The following is a 17,656-nucleotide window of genomic DNA, read 5'->3' as shown; positions in this document are numbered from 1 at the left end:
TAGGGCTCATTTACTGGGCTGCATGCCCTAGGGCTCATTTACTGGGCTGTATGCCTTAGGGTTCATTTACTGGGCTGTATGCCCTAGGGCTCATTTACTGGGCTGTATGCCCTAGGGTTCATTTACTGGGCTGTATGCCTTAGGGTTCATTTACTGGGCTGTATGCCTTAGGGTTCATTTACTGGGCTGTATGCCCTAGGGCTCATTTACTGGGCTGTATGCCCTAGGGCTCATTTACTGGGCTGTATGCCCTAGGGTTCATTTACTGGGCTGTATGCCTTAGGGTTCATTTACTGGGCTGTATGCCTTAGGGTTCATTTACTGGGCTGTATGCCTTAGGGTTCATTTACTGGGCTGTATGCCCTAGGGTTCATTTAGTGGGCTGTATGCCCTAGGACTCATTTACTGGGCTGTATGCCCTAGGGTTCATTTACTGGGCTGTATGCACTAGGACTCATTTACTGGGCTGTATGCCCTAGGACTCATTTACTGGGCTGTATGCCCTAGGGCTCATTTACTGGGCTGTATGCCCTAGGGCTCATTTACTGGGCTGTATGCCCTAGGGTTCATTTACTGGGCTGTATGCCCTAGGGCTCATTTACTGAGCTGTATGCCCTAGGACTCATTTACTGAGCTGTATGCCCTAGGACTCATTTACTGGGCTGTATGCCCTAGGACTCATTTACTGGGCTGTATGCCCTGGGGCTCATTTACTGGGCTGTATGCCCTAGGGCTCATTTACTAGGCTGTATGCCCTAGGACTCATTTACTGGGGTGACGTTTAGAGGTCACAATTCCTCTGCTAATAATAGAGAGTTGCCAGGTGAGAGAAGGTGAATGACAGGTTGCCAGGTGAGAGAAGGTGAATGACAGGTTGCCAGGTGAGAGAAGGTGAATGACAGGTTGCCAGGTGAGAGAAGGTGAATGACAGGTTGCCAGGTGAGAGAAGGTGAATGACAGGTTGCCAGGTGAGAGAAGGTGAATGACAGGTTGCCAGGTGAGAGAAGGTGAATGACAGGTTGCCAGGTGAGAGAAGGTGAATGACAGGTTGCCAGGTGAGAGAAGGTGAATGACAGGTTGCCAGGTGAGAGAAGGTGAATGACAGGTTGCCAGGTGTGAGAAGGTGAATGACAGGTTGCCAGGTGAGAGAAGGTGAATGACAGGTTGCCAGGTGAGAGAAGGTGAATGACAGGTTGCCAGGTGAGAGAAGGTGAATGACAGGTTGCCAGGTGTGAGAAGGTGAATGACAGGTTGCCAGGTGAGAGAAAGTGGGAGACAGGCTGCCAAAGAGAAGGTGAAAGAAGGTTGCCAGGTCTTACAGTGCACTGCTCCAGCTGTTTCTGCAGGGCCTCTGAGTCCCCCAGTGCTGGCCACTCCTCATTCAGGAACACGTCAACATCAGCCATCCACTTCCTCAGAGTCTTCACGTCATTCTGAGAGACACAGACAGATAGGTTGACAGACAGCACAGAACTGACAATGTGCTTAGAGTCATTTATAGGCGCACATGCAAACAAAGTTAGAACCATGTCAGTGTCACCCATCCACTTCCTCTGTGTCTTCACATCATGATGCAGACACTGACAGCAAAGTCCACATTGATATTGTCCTCCTTACCGTCATTTACACTGGAACATATGGTACACTCACTCACAGATCTATATCTCTTCATCTCTGTCTCTATCTCTTCATCTCTGTCTCTATCTCTTCATCTCTGTCTCTATCTCTTCATCTCTGTCTCTATCTCTTCATCTCTGTCTCCATCTCTTCATCTCTGTCTCCATCTCTGTCTCTATCTCTTCATCTCTGTCTCTATCTCTGTCTATCTCTATATCTCTGTCTCTATCTCTGTCTCTATCTCTTCATCTCTGTCTCTATCTCTTCATCTCTGTCTCTATCTCTTCATCTCTGTCTCCATCTCTTCATCTCTGTCTCTATCTCTTCATCTCTGTCTCTATCTCTTCATCTCTGTCTCCATCTCTGTCTCTATCTCTTCATCTCTGTCTCTATCTTTTCATCTCTGTCTCCATCACTTCAATGCAATTCAATTCAATTCAATTCAAGGGTTTTATTGGCATGGGAAACATATGTTAACATTGCCAAAGCAAGGGAGGTAGATAATATACAAAACAAAGTTTAATCTCTGTCTCTTCATCTCTGTCTCTTCATCTCTGTCTCTTCATCTCTCTCTTCATCTCTGTCTCTTCATCTCTGTCTCTGTCTCTTCATCTCTGTCTCTTCATCTCTGTCTCTGTCTCTTCATCTCTGTCTCTTCATCTCTGTCTCTTCATCTCTGTCTCTTCATCTCTGTCTCTTCATCTCTGTCTCTTCATCTCTGTCTCTTCATCTCTGTCTCTTCATCTCTGTCTCTGTCTCTTCATCTCTGTCTCTTCATCTATGTCTCTTCATCTCTGTCTCTTCATCTATGTCTCTTCATCTATGTCTCTTCATCTCTGTCTCTTCATCTCTGTCTCTGTCTCTTCATCTCTGTCTCTTCATCTCTGTCTCTTCATCTCTGTTTCTTCATCTCTATCTCTTCATCTCTGTCTCCCTCTCTCCCTCCCTCTCTCCATCCCTCTCTCCTTCTCTCTCTCTAGCTCGCTCTCCCTCTCCCTTGTTCTACTCGCTCTACCTCTATTTCACTCTCTTTCTAGTCTCTCTCGCTCCATCTCTCCCTCTCTCTCGCAGCACCCCCCCACCCCCCTCCAACCCCACGGTACCTGGAACTGCAGTAATTTAGCCATAAGCTCTGTTATCTTGGTGGCTTGTTCCCCCAGCGTTGAGGACAGGCGTCTCCAGCGAGTCATGATGCTGTCCATCTCTGTCCTGTACTTGTGACTGATCTCTGGAGGGGCCTTCTGAAAAACCTGGTCCACTGTAGACGTCAGGTAGTCCACCTCACTCTGGTGCTCTGCAAGCGCAACCTGCATTACCTGTGGGGAAGGACATGGAGATGGTTGTACTCAATACAGGGTGAATCCAAACTTTCACATTTTCACTGGTCTCTTATTGATATCAATGTATGATTAAGAGAAAGTGTTAGTTATGATTTGGCCATATGAGGACTTTTTAGCAGGATAGTTATTTTAATTCCATGGACGCTAGCCACCCAGAGGGGGCACTGATGGGAAGATGCAGATAGGAGTTTTTTGGGGGGAGCACAGAAATAAATCCCCCCGTGGTTATTTATTCATTTTTGGTCGATGGAGGTTAATGCAAACCAGAGGCAGCTGAAGAGTAGCTTTGAGGACTATGTCTGAAGTCCAAATGCACCCCTAGCCCCTCTGCCCTCTGTCTAGGGACAAGGGCCTGGTGACCCCTAGCCCCTCTGCCCTCTCTGTCTAGGGAGAAGGGCCTGGTGACCCCTAGCCCCTCTGCCCTCTCTGTCTAGGGAGAAGGGCCTGGTGACCCCTAGCCCCTCTGCCCTCTCTGTCTAGGGAGAAGGGCCTGGTGACCCCTAGCCCCTCTGCCCTCTCTGTCTAGGGAGAAGGGCCTGGTGACCCCTAGCCCCTCTGCCCTCTCGGTCTAGGGAGAAGGGCCTGGTGACCCCTAGCCCCTCTGCCCTCTCTGTCTAGGGAGAAGGGCCTGGTGACCCCTAGCCCCTCTGCCCTCTCTGTCTAGGGCAGGCCTGGTGACCTCTAGCCCCTCTGCCCTCTCTGTCTAGGGCGGGCCTGGTGACCCCTAGCCCCTCTGCCCTCTCTGTCTAGGGAGAAGTGCCTGGTGACCCCTAGCCCCTCTGCCCTCTCTGTCTAGGGCAGGCCTGGTGACCCCTAGCCCCTCTGCCCTCTCTGTCTAGGGAGAAGGGCCTGGTGACCCCTAGCCCCTCTGCCCTCTCTGTCTAGGGCAGGCCTGGTGACCCCTAGCCCTCTGCCCTCTCTGTCTAGGGAGAAGGGCCTGGTGACCCCTAGCCCCTCGGCCCTCTCTGTCTAGGGAGAAGGGCCTGGTGACCCCTAGCCCCTCTGCCCTCTCTGTCTAGGGCAGGCCTGGTGACCCCTAGCCCCTCTGCCCTCTCTGTCTAGGGAGAAGGGCCCGGTGACCCCTAGCCCCTCTGCCCTCTCTGTCTAGGGAGAAGTGCCTGGTGACCCCTAGCCCCTCTGCCCTCTCTGTCTAGGGTGAAGGGCCTGGTGACCCCTAGCCCCTCTGCCCTCTCGGTCTAGGGCAGGCCTGGTGACCCCTAGCCCCTCTGCCCTCTCTGTCTAGGGTGAAGGGCCTGGTGACCCCTAGCCCCTCTGCCCTCTCTGTCTAGGGAGAAGGGCCTGGTGACCCCTAGCCCCTCTGCCCTCTCTGTCTAGGGAGAAGGGCCTGGTGACCCCTAGCCCCTCTGCCCTCTCTGTCTAGGGTGAAGGGCCTGGTGACCCCTAGCCCCTCTACCCTCTCTGTCTAGGGAGAAGGGCCTGGTGACCCCTAGCCCCTCTGCCCTCTCTGTCTAGGGAGAAGGGCCTGGTGACCCCTAGCCCCTCTGCCCTCTCTGTCTAGGGAGAAGGGCCTGGTGACCCCTAGCCACTCTGCCCTCTCTGTCTAGGGAGAAGGGCCTGGTGACCCCTAGCCCCTCTGCCCTCTCTGTCTAGGGAGAAGGGCCCGGTGACCCCTAGCCCCTCTGCCCTCTCTGTCTAGGGAGAAGTGCCTGGTGACCCCTAGCCCCTCTGCCCTCTCTGTCTAGGGTGAAGGGCCTGGTGACCCCTAGCCCCTCTGCCCTCTCGGTCTAGGGCAGGCCTGGTGACCCCTAGCCCCTCTGCCCTCTCTGTCTAGGGTGAAGGGCCTGGTGACCCCTAGCCCCTCTGCCCTCTCTGTCTAGGGAGAAGGGCCTGGTGACCCCTAGCCCCTCTGCCCTCTCTGTCTAGGGAGAAGGGCCTGGTGACCCCTAGCCCCTCTGCCCTCTCTGTCTAGGGTGAAGGGCCTGGTGACCCCTAGCCCCTCTACCCTCTCTGTCTAGGGAGAAGGGCCTGGTGACCCCTAGCCCCTCTGCCCTCTCTGTCTAGGGAGAAGGGCCTGGTGACCCCTAGCCCCTCTGCCCTCTCTGTCTAGGGAGAAGGGCCTGGTGACCCCTAGCCACTCTGCCCTCTCTGTCTAGGGAGAAGGGCCTGGTGACCCCTAGCCCCTCTGCCCTCTCTGTCTAGGGAAAAGGGCCTATCGGTCAATTGGAGATTTGGGACTTTTTATGAAGGACTTTTTAGAGCACAGAAAGTTCAGTGTTGGCTATCAGGTTAATGGTAGCCAGAGGCTGATGAAGACAGATGATTAATCAAAATATGTACGTTAGAACTGTCTGGGAATCAGCCAAGACAAGTAGGCTAGAAAAGCATGACAACTTGAGAGAGTGGATTTACCCTTTAACAAACAAACACTAGATACCATTATTGTTCATACTATGTGTGGCGGTGTGACGATGTGAAAACAATCAATGCTCAAACAAAACACACAACATTAGTTTGACTGTTTAGCCAATAAGGGGCAGTATCCCCTCCTCCCTCTCCATCCTGTTGGGTCAATACTAGGGCTCACTAATGAAGCTATGAGATATAACGGCCTCAGGGTAAATGTCTCCTGGAGAATCACAGGACAGAGAGAAGAGACAGGTGTTCATCTCCAGGTTTCTGACAGTAATCATTGCCAGTGGTGGTAGGTAGCCTCTCTGGGTCTGTATGGTTAAGACTTTAACTTTAAAAAGATGTCTAGACACAGAAAGAGACATCAAAGTATAGGCCTATAGGCATTTTCATTCTGGGGAGGGATCAAGTAGTTTAGTATTGGCGTGAACACCTTTATATCCATCGTAATGAGAGATATTGATAGTGTTTATTATAATATCCAAGAACAGTAACTGAGGACAAGGTTAGAAAAAATGTATCGTAACGATTATATTTGAGCAAATTACTATGCAGAGATGTTCTACTGACTACCCCTAGATAGCACGGAGAAGGGAGAAGATTCCACCCGGCTGCCCTGTGAGGTAGAACATCCTAACTAAGATTCCATCCTGCTGCCCTGTGAGGTAGAACATCCTAACTAAGATTCCACTCTGCTGCCCTGTGAGGTAGAACATCCTAACTAAGATTCTACCCTGCTGCCCTGTGAGGTAGAACATCCTAACTAAGATTCCATCCTGCTGCCCTGTGAGGTAGAACATCCTAGCTAAGATTCCACCCAGCTGCCCTGTGAGGTAGAACATCCTAACTAAGATATCACCCTGCTGCCCTGTGAGGTAGAACATCCTAGCTAAGATTCCACCCAGCTGCCCTGTGAGGTAGAACATCCTAACTAAGATTCCACTCTGCTGCCGTGTGAGGTAGAACATCCTAGCTAAGATTCCATCCTGCTGCCCTGTGAGGTAGAACATCCTAGCTAAGATTCCACCCTGCTGCCATGTGAGGTAGAATATCCTAACTAAGATTCCACCCTGCTGCCCTGTGAGGTAGAACATCCTAACTAAGATTCCCCCCTGCTGCCATGTGAGGTAGAATGTCCTAACTAAGATTCCACTCTGCTGCCCTGTGAGGTAGAACATCCTAGCTAAGATTCCATCCTGCTGCCCTGTGAGGTAGAACATCCTAACTAAGATTCCACCCTGCTGCCCTGTGAGGTAGAACATCCTAGCTAAGATTCCACCCTGCTGCCCTGTGAGGTAGAACATCCTAACTAAGATTCCACCCTGCTGCCCTGTGAGGTAGAACATCCTAGCTAAGATTCCACCCTGCTGCCCTGTGAGGTAGAATATCCTAACTAAGATTCCACCCTGCTGCCCTGTGAGGTAGAACATCCTAACTAAGATTCCATCCTGCTGCCCTGTGAGGTAGAACATCCTAACTAAGATTCCACCCTGCTGCCATGTGAGGTAGAACATCCTAGCTAAGATTCCACCCTGCTGCCATGTGAGGTAGAATATCCTAACTAAGATTCCATCCTGCTGCCCTGTGAGGTAGAACATCCTAACTAAGATTCCACCCTGCTGCCCTGTGAGGTAGAACATCCTAGCTAAGATTCCACCCTGCTGCCCTGTGAGGTAGAACATCCTAACTAAGATTCCACCCTGCTGCCCTGTGAGGTAGAACATCCTAGCTAAGATTCCACCCTGCTGCCCTGTGAGGTAGAACATCCTAGCTAAGATTCCACCCTGCTGCCCTGTGAGGTAGAATATCCTAACTAAGATTCCACCCTGCTGCCCTGTGAGGTAGAACATCCTAACTAAGATTCCATCCTGCTGCCCTGTGAGGTAGAACATCCTAACTAAGATTCCACCCTGCTGCCATGTGAGGTAGAACATCCTAGCTAAGATTCCACCCTGCTGCCATGTGAGGTAGAATATCCTAACTAAGATTACATCCTGATGCCCTGTGAGGTAGAACATCCTAACTAAGATTACATCCTGCTGCCCTGTGAGGTAGAACATCCTAACTACAGTGCCTTGCAAAAGTCTTCATCCCCTTGGCGTTTTTCCTATTTTGTTGCATTACAACCTGTAATTTAAATTGATTTTTATTTGGATTTCATGTAATGAACATACACAAAATAGTCCAAATTGGTGAAGTGAAATGAAAAAAAATGACTTGTTTCAAAAAATATAAAATTTAAAAAAACGGAAAAGTGCCGCCTGCATATGTACTCACCCCCTTTGTTATGAAGCCCCTAAATAAGATCTGGTGCAACCAATTACCTTCAGAAGTTACATAATTAGTTGGGTTATAAAAAAATATCCGAAACTTTGAACATCCCACGGAGCACCATTAAATCCATTATTAAAAAATGGAAAGAATATGGCACCACAACAAACCTGCCAAGAGAGGGCCGCCCACCAAAACTCACGGATCAGGCAAGGAGGGTATTAATCAGAAAGGCAACAAAGAGAACAAAGATAATCCTGAAGGAGCTGTAAAGCTCCACAGCGGAGATTGGAGTATCTGTCCATAGAACCACTTTAAGCCATACACTCCACAGAGCTGGGCTTTATGGAAGAGTGGCCAGAAAAAAATAAGCAAACATGTTTGGTGTTCCCCAAAAGGCTTGTGGGAGACTCCCCAAACATATGGAAGAAGGTACTCTGGTCAGATGAGGCTAAAATTGAGCTTTTTGACCATCAAGGAAAACGCTATGTCTGGCGCAAACCCAACACCTCCCATCACCCTGAGGATACCATCCCCAGAGTAAAGCATGGTGGTGGCAGCATCATGCTGTGGGGATGTTTTTCATCGGCAGGAACTGGGAAACTGGTCAGAATTGAAGGAATGATGGATAACACTAAATACAGGGAAATTCTTGAGGGAAACCTGTTTCAGTCTTCCAGAGATTTGAGACTGGGACGGAGGTTCACCTTCCAGCAGGACAATGAACCTAAGCATACTGCTAAAGTAACACTCAAGTGGTTTAAGGGGAAACATTTAAATGTCTTGGAATGGCGTAGTCAAAGCCCAGACCTCAATCCAATTGAGAATCTGTGGTATGACTTAAAGATTGCTGTACACTAGCGGAACCCATCCAACTTGAAGGAGCTGGAGCAGTTCTGCCTTGAAGAATGGGCAAAAATCCCAGTGGCTAGATGTGCCAAGCTTATAAAGACATAGCCCAAGAGTCTTGCAGCTGTAATTGCTACAAAAGGTGGCTCTACAAAGTATTGGGGGGGGGGGGAAATAGTTATGCATGCTCAAGTGTTCTGTTTTTTTTGGTCTTATTTCTTGTTTGTTTCACAATAAAACATATTTTGCATCTTCAAAGAGGTAGGCATGTTGTGTAAATCAAATGATACAAACCCCCAAAAATCAATTCTAATTCCAGGTTGTAAGGCAACAAAATAGGAAAAATGCCAAGGGGGGTGAATACTTACGCAAGCCACTGTATCTCAGGTTAAACTGATCTGAACTTGGATTTAAAGTCTCAGAGAACATCAATTTAGCACCAGAACTTAATGAAAACAACAAGGCCATAAAAAGTCTTAGTGTTTTTACGGGGTGATTCATTTTGTCACAATAACAAGGTAAAATGAGTCTTTTGTGTGTCCTAAATGGAACCCTAATCCTTATGAAGTGCACTAATGTTGGCCTATATCTGGTCAAAAGTAGTGCATTACATAGGGAACAGGGTACCATTTCGGACACAGCCTTAGTCCCTGGTGTGTGGCAGTAACCCTGGGACATCCATAGATAGAGAGAGAGAAAAACACACTGATTTGATCCTCTGGGTTTTCCTCTGTCGTCAATAACATTTCTCCATTTCTCATAATTGCAGTGAGGCGCTGCTCTGCTCTGTTAGTGCTCTCTGAATGTAAAGCAGCAGAGAACAACTATTTATCCTGGAAGCCCTGCTGGCATCTCCTCATCAAGGGTTACTGCACTTCCACTGAACTAGATCATGATGTGAAGCAGCCTCTTGTTTCTGGTCTTGTCTTGACTGTTAATACGTTGATTCAGTAGGCGGGCTGTTCAACTAGGTTGCATTAACAGTGTGCAAGCAGAAATTGTTATGGGTGTTTTGTGGCAGAATTGTCATAATAAAACAGACTGCCACCCACCCAACCAGTCAGCCAGACACACAGCCAACCAGACATCCAGAGCGGTTCAGTACCTTGACATCCTTCAGTCTCCCTTCCATGGTAGGGTATTCAGTGACGGCTGTAGAGGGGATGGCTAGCCTCGCCTCACACTGCTGTAACCAGGCCAACAGAGTAGATACTGTCTCCTTATAGAGCACTGGAGGAAGGCTCTCCTGAACTGGAGGGAGAGATACAATAATGGTTAGGAGATGGAGGGAGGAAGGCTCTCCTGAACTGGAGGGAGAGATACAATAATGGTTAGGAGATGGAGGGAGGAAGGCTCTCCTGAACTGGAGGGAGAGATACAATAATGGTTAGGGGATGGAGGGAGGAAGGCTCTCCTGAACTGGAGGGAGAGATACAATAATGGTTAGGTGATGGAGGGAGGAAGGGATCGAGGGCTGGATGGATGGATGGACGGAAAGACGTACGGATGCAGTGATGGATAAATTCAATGACTGACTGCTTGATGGATCGATTGATTGATTAATTTAATTTGGAAGATCCATTGGGGATGTAAATATAATTTATCTACTAAAGATACTGTATGCGTTGCCTGTGAGCATTTGAGTGTGTTGGTGTGCAGGCTCTACCACTTCACTATAATACACTATATACCCACAGCCCTTCTGGCCTGCCGTCAGGCTCTACCACTTCACTATAATACACTATATACCCACAGCCCTTCTGGCCTGCCGTCAGGCTCTACCACTTCACTATAATACACTATATACCCACAGCCCTTCTGGCCTGCTGTCAGGCTCTACCACTTCACTATAATACACTATATACCCACAGCCCTTCTGGCCTGCTGTCAGGCTCTACCACTTCACTATAATACACTATATACCCACAGCCCTTCTGGCCTGCCGTCAGGCTCTACCACTTCACTATAATACACTATACACCCACAGCCCTTCTGGCCTGCTGTCAGGCTCTACCACTTCACCATTACACACTATATACCCACAGCCCTTCTGGCCTGCCGTCAGGCTCTACCACTTCACTATAATACACTATATACCCACAGCCCTTCTGGCCTGCTGTCAGGCTCTACCACTTCACTATAATACACTATATACCCACAGCCCTTCTGGCCTGCTGTCAGGCTCTACCACTTCACTATAATACACTATATACCCACAGCCCTTCTGGCCTGCTGTCAGGCTCTACCACTTCACTATAATACACTATATACCCACAGCCCTTCTGGCATGCTGTCAGGCTCTACCACTTCACTATAATACACTATATACCCACAGCCCTTCTGGCCTGCTGTCAGGCTCTACCACTTCACTATAATACACTATACACCCACAGCCCTTCTGGCCTGCTGTCAGGCTCTACCACTTCACTATAATACACTATATACCCACAGCCCTTCTGGCCTGCTGTCAGGCTCTACCACTTCACTATAATACACTATATACCCACAGCCCTTCTGGCCTGCTGTCAGGCTCTACCACTTCACTATAATACACTATATACCCACAGCCCTTCTGGCCTGCTGTCAGGCTCTACCACTTCACTATAATACACTATATACCCACAGCCCTTCTGGCCTGCTGTCAGGCTCTACCACTTTACTATAATACACTATATACCCACAGCCCTTCTGGCCTGCCGTCAGGCTCTACCACTTCACTATAATACACTATATACCCACAGCCCTTCTGGCCTGCCGTCAGGCTCTACCACTTCACTATAATACACTATATACCCACAGCCCTTCTGGCCTGCCGTCAGGCTCTACCACTTCACTATAATACACTATATACCCACAGCCCTTCTGGCCTGCTGTCAGGCTCTACCACTTCACTATAATACACTATATACCCACAGCCCTCCTGGCCTGCTGTCAGGCTCTACCACTTCACTATAATACACTATATACCCACAGCCCTTCTGGCCTGCCGTCAGGCTCTACCACTTCACTATAATACACTATATACCCACAGCCCTCCTGGCCTGCTGTCAGGCTCTACCACTTCACTATAATACACTATATACCCACAGCCCTTCTGGCATGCTGTCAGGCTCTACCACTTCACTATAATACACTATATACCCACAGCCCTTCTGGCCTGCTGTCAGGCTCTACCACTTCACTATAATACACTATATACCCACAGCCCTTCTTGCCTGCTGTCAGGCTCTACCACTTCACTATAATACACTATATACCCACAGCCCTTCTGGCCTGCTGTCAGGCTCTACCACTTCACTATAATACACTATATACCCACAGCCCTTCTGGCCTGCTGTCAGGCTCTACCACTTCACTATAATACACTATATACCCACAGCCCTTCTGGCCTGCTGTCAGGCTCTACCACTTCACTATAATACACTATATACCCACAGCCCTTCTTGCCTGCCGTCAGGCTCTACCACTTTAATATAATACACTATATACCCACAGCCCTTCTGGCCTGCCGTCAGGCTCTACCACTTCACTATAATACACTATATACCCACAGCCCTTCTGGCCTGCTGTCAGGCTCTACCACTTCACTATAATACACTATATACCCACAGCCCTTCTGGCCTGCCGTCAGGCTCTACCACTTCACTATAATACACTATATACCCACAGCCCTTCTGGCCTGCTGTCAGGCTCTACCACTTCACTATAATACACTATATACCCACAGCCCTTCTGGCCTGCCGTCAGGCTCTACCACTTCACTATAATACACTATATACCCACAGCCCTTCTGGCCTGCCGTCAGGCTCTACCACTTCACTATAATACACTATATACCCACAGCCCTTCTGGCCTGCCGTCAGGCTCTACCACTTCACTATAATACACTATATACCCACAGCCCTTCTGGCCTGCTGTCAGGCTCTACCACTTCACTATAATACACTATATACCCACAGCCCTTCTGGCCTGCTGTCAGGCTCTACCACTTCACTATAATACACTATATACCCACAGCCCTTCTGGCCTGCTGTCAGGCTCTACCACTTCACTATAATACACTATATACCCACAGCCCTCCTGGCCTGCTGTCAGGCTCTACCACTTCACTATAATACACTATATACCCACAGCCCTTCTGGCCTGCCGTCAGGCTCTACCACTTCACTATAATACACTATATACCCACAGCCCTTCTGGCCTGCCGTCAGGCTCTACCACTTCACTATAATACACTATATACCCACAGCCCTTCTGGCCTGCTGTCAGGCTCTACCACTTCACTATAATACACTATATACCCACAGCCGTTCTGGCCTGCCGTCAGGCTCTACCACTTCACTATAATACACTATATACCCACAGCTCTTCTGGCCTGCCGTCAGGCTCTACCACTTCACTATAATACACTATATACCCACAGCCCTTCTGGCCTGCTGTCTGACTGCCTGCCAACTCTATATTACCCTCTCCCTGTCTGGCTGTCTGCCCACATTGCATTATCCTTTCTCTCTGCATTATCCTCTCCCTGTCTGGGGGTCTGTCCACTCTGCATTATCCTCTCCCTGTCTTGGGGTCTACCCACGCTTCATTATCCTCTCCCTGTCTGGGGGTCTACCCACTCTTCATTATCCTCTCTCTGTCTGACTGTCTGTCCACTTGGCATTATCCTCTCCATCTGACTGTCTGGGGGTCTGTCCACTCTGCATTATCCTCTCCATGTCTGGGGGTCTGTCCACTCTGCATTATCCTCTCCCTGTCTTGGGGTCTGTCCACTCTGCATTATCCTCTCCCTGTCTGGGGGTCTGTCCACTCTGCATTATCCTCTCCATCTGACTGTCTTGGGGTCTGTCCACTCTGCATTATCCTCTCCCTGTCTGGGGTCTGTCCACTCTGCATTATCCTCTCCATCTGACTGTCTTGGGGTCTGTCCACTCTGCATTATCCTCTCCCTGTCTGGGGGTCTGTCCACTCTGCATTATCCTCTCCATCTGACTGTCTTGGGGTCTGTCCACTCTGCATTATCCTCTCCATGTCTGGGGGTCTGCCCCTCTGCATTATCCTCTCCCTGTCTGGGGGTCTGCCCCTCTGCATTATCCTCTCCCTGTCTGGGGGTCTGTCCACTCTGCATTATCTTCTCCATGTCTGGGGGTCTGCCCACTCTACATTATCCTCTCCCTGTCTAGACAGGTATTTTTCTAGAGCAGCAGGCTCTGTCTCGCTCTCTGTATCTAGTCTGTCTCTGTCCCTGTCTCAGTCCATGAATTCATTATCCACTCACAGTCCACTCTGCATCGTTAGCTAGTTAACTGCTGGTCCACAGTTAGGTCTGTATGTACAGTATGCTAATGTTTTGTTTGTATTTCCTGTTTGTTTGTTGGGGGGCAGCCATGTATGAAAATGGAGAACGCTAAAGGGGAAGTGGTTGAATCGTTGTTCTACTTTATGTAAATGCTTTAGTGATCAAGGTAATTATCAGGACTCCTGGCCTGTGAGACACAGGAGGTTGGTGGCACCTTAATTGGGGAGGATGGGCTCGTGGTAATGACTGGAGCGGAATCAGTGGAATGATATCAAATACATCAAACACATGGTTTCCATGGTTTCCAGGTGTTTGATGCCATTCCATTCGATCCATTCCAGCCCTTATTATGAGCTGTCCTCCCCTCAGCCTCCACTGGAGTGAGAGTGCAAGTGAACGTGAGAGAGAATGTGTGTGTTTGTGTGTGTGAGGTGAGGATGGTTGAGCTGCAGTGAGGTAGTGAAAGGAGAACATAGTAGCTGTAATCACAATCACTGTTCCCTATAGGGGCAAACACTGAAATGTTCCTTGATGATAGGTGTACCACACAACCTGCCACTTACCAACATACTGAAATACACTCACACAACACACAACCTGCCACTTACCAACATACTGAAATACACTCACACTTACACAACACACAACACACCACTTACCAACATACTGAAATACACTCACACAACACACAACCTGCCACTTACCAACATACTGAAATACACTCACACAACACACAACACACCACTTACCAACATACTGAAATACACTCACACAACACACAACACACAACACACCACTTACCAACATACTGAAATACACTCACACTTACACAACACACAACACACAACACACCACTTACCAACATACTGAAATACACTCACACTTACACAACACACAACCTGCCACTTACCAACATACTGAAATACACTCACACTTACACAACACACAACACACCACTTACCAACATACTGAAATACACTCACACAACACACAACCTGCCACTTACCAACATACTGAAATACACTCACACAACACACAACCTGCCACTTACCAACATACTGAAATACACTCACACTTACACAACACACAACACACCACTTACCAACATACTGAAATACACTCACACTTACACAACACACAACCTGCCACTTACCAACATACTGAAATACACTCACACAACACACCACTTACCAACATACTGAAATACACTCACACTTACACAACACACAACCTGCCACTTACCAACATACTGAAATACACTCACACAACACACAACACACCACTTACCAACCTACTGAAATACACTCACACAACACACAACACACAACACACCACTTACCAACATACTGAAATACACTCACACAACACACAACACACAACCTGCCACTTACCAACATACTGAAATACACTCACACAACACACAACACACCACTTACCAACATACTGAAATACACTCACACTTACACAACACACAACCTGCCACTTACCAACATACTGAAATACACTCACACAACACACAACACACCACTTACCAACATACTGAAATACACTCACACAACACACAACACACAACACACCACTTACCAACATACTGAAATACACTCACACTTACACAACACACAACACACCACTTACCAACATACTGAAATACACTCACACTTACACAACACACAACCTGCCACTTACCAACATACTGAAATACACTCACACTTACACAACACACAACACACCACTTACCAACATACTGAAATACACTCACACAACACACAACCTGCCACTTACCAACATACTGAAATACACTCACACTTACACAAGCACACAACACACACACACTCCTCTCCAGCTCCTTTTGCACCCCCCGAAACACACACACACACACACACACACACACACACACACACACACACACACACACACACACACACACATAATAACATGGCGCCGACAGAGATGGTCGCCTCACTTTGCGTTCTTAGGAAACTATGCAGTATTTCTTTTTTTTTATGTGTTATTTCTTACATTGTTACTCCAGGAAATCTTAAGTCTTATTACATACAGCCGGGAAGAACTATTGGATATAAGAGCAACGTCAACTTACCAACATTACGACCAGGAATACGACTTTCCCGAAGCGGATCCTGTGTTTGGACCACCACCCAGGACAATGGATCGGATGCCAGTAGGTGACCAAAAACAACGGCGCCGCAGAAGGGGCAGACGGAGCAGCCTCCTGGTCAGGCTCCGTAGACGGGCACATCGCTCACCGCTCCCGAGCATACTACTCGCTAATGTCCAGTCTCTTGACAATAAGGTAGACGAAATTCGAGCAAGGGTTGCCTTCCAGAGAGACATCCGAGATTGTAACATTCTCTGTTTCACGGAAACATGGCTCACTCGGGATATGTTATCAGAGTCGGTACAGTCACCCGGTTTCTTCACGCATCGCACCGACAGAAACAAACATCTCTCTGGTAAGACGAAAGGCGGGGGTGTATGCCTTATGATTAACGAGTTGTGGTGTGATCATAACAACATACAGGAACTACAGGACCGCATTATCTACCAAGAGAATTATCTTTGATTATAATCACAGCCGTGTTTATCCCCCAAAGGCAGACACCTCGACCGCCCTGAAAGAAACTTCATTGGACTATGTAAACTGGAAACCACATATCCTGAGGCTGAATTTATTGTAGCCGGGGATTTTAACAAAGCTAATCTGAAAACAAGGCTCCCTAAATTTGATCAGCATATCGAATGCACGACCCAGGCTGGCAGCATTTTGGATCATTGCTACTCTAACTTCCGCGACGCATACAAAGCCCTCCCTCGCCCTCCTTTCGGTAAATCTGACCACGACACCATTTTGTTGCTCCCAGCCTATAGACAGAAACTAAAACAGGAAAAGCCCGTGCTCAGGTCTGTTCAACGCTGGTCCGACCAATCGGATTCCACGCTTCAAGATTCCTCCGATCACGTGAACTGGGATATGCTCCGGATAGCCTCAGACAACAACATTGATGCATACGCTGATTTGGTGAGCGAGTTTATTAGCAAGTGCATCGGTGATGTTGTACCCACGGTGACTATTAAAACCTTCCATAACCAGAAACCGTGGATTGATGGCAGCATTCGTGCAAAACTGAAAGCGTGAACCACTGCTTTTAATCAGGGCAAGGCAACCGGAAACATGACCGAATACAAACAGTGTAGCTATTCCCTCCGCAAGGCAATCAAACAAGCTAAGCGTCTGTATAGAGACAAAGTAGAGTCGCAATTCAACGGCTCAGACACGAGACGTATGTGGCAGGATCTACAGTCAATCACGGATTCCAAAAAGAAAACCAGCCCCGTCGGGATCACGATACCTTGCTCCCAAACAGACTAAACAACTTCTTTGCTCGCTTTGAGGACAATACAGTGCCACTAACATGGCCCGCTACCAAAACCTGCAGGCTCTCCTTCACTGCAGCCAACGTGAGTAAAACATTTAAACGTGTTAACCCTCGCAAGGCTGCAGGCCCAGACGGCATCCCCGGCCGAGTCCTCAGAGCATGCGCAGACCAGCTGGCTGGTGTGTTTACGGTCATATTCAGGACTACCTATGTAAGAATGCTGTTCATCGATTACAGCTCAACATTTAACACCATAATACCCTCCAAACTCGTCATTAGCTCAAGACGCCCGCCCTGTGCAACTGGGTCCTGGGCTTTCTGACGGGCCGCCCCCAGGTGGTGAGGGTAGGAAACAACATCTCCACCCCGCTGATCCTCAACACTGGGGTGCATTCTCAGCCCTCTCCTGTCCTCCCTGTTCACCCATGACTGCGTGGCCATGCACGCCTCCAACTCAACCATCAAGTTTGCAGACGAGCCTGCCGGGTGGCGCAGTGGTCTAAGGCACTGCA

At 48.5% G+C, this 17,656-nt stretch overlaps 1 protein-coding gene across 8 annotated transcripts in view; it reads right to left on the bottom strand.

Annotated features, from left to right (window-relative positions):
• LOC115188717 (dystrophin) overlaps positions 1–17,656 on the bottom strand; it is a 208,717-nt gene that overhangs the window by 117,626 nt on the left and 73,435 nt on the right. For all 8 annotated transcript variants that reach the window (XM_029747452.1, XM_029747449.1, XM_029747450.1 and 5 more), the window contains 3 exons: positions 9,553–9,698; positions 2,721–2,933; positions 1,320–1,433 (listed from right to left, as the gene is read on the bottom strand). In XM_029747452.1, the coding sequence (XP_029603312.1) occupies positions 1,320–1,433; positions 2,721–2,933; positions 9,553–9,698 (473 nt within the window). The remainder of the gene's footprint in view (positions 1–1,319; positions 1,434–2,720; positions 2,934–9,552; positions 9,699–17,656) is intronic.

Source organism: Salmo trutta, unplaced genomic scaffold (assembly GCF_901001165.1).
Source record: "Salmo trutta unplaced genomic scaffold, fSalTru1.1, whole genome shotgun sequence".
NCBI classification, from domain to species: Eukaryota; Metazoa; Chordata; class Actinopteri; order Salmoniformes; family Salmonidae; genus Salmo; species Salmo trutta.
Note: the sequence above shows the minus strand (reverse complement) of the source record. Positions and strands in the feature narration are given on the sequence as shown.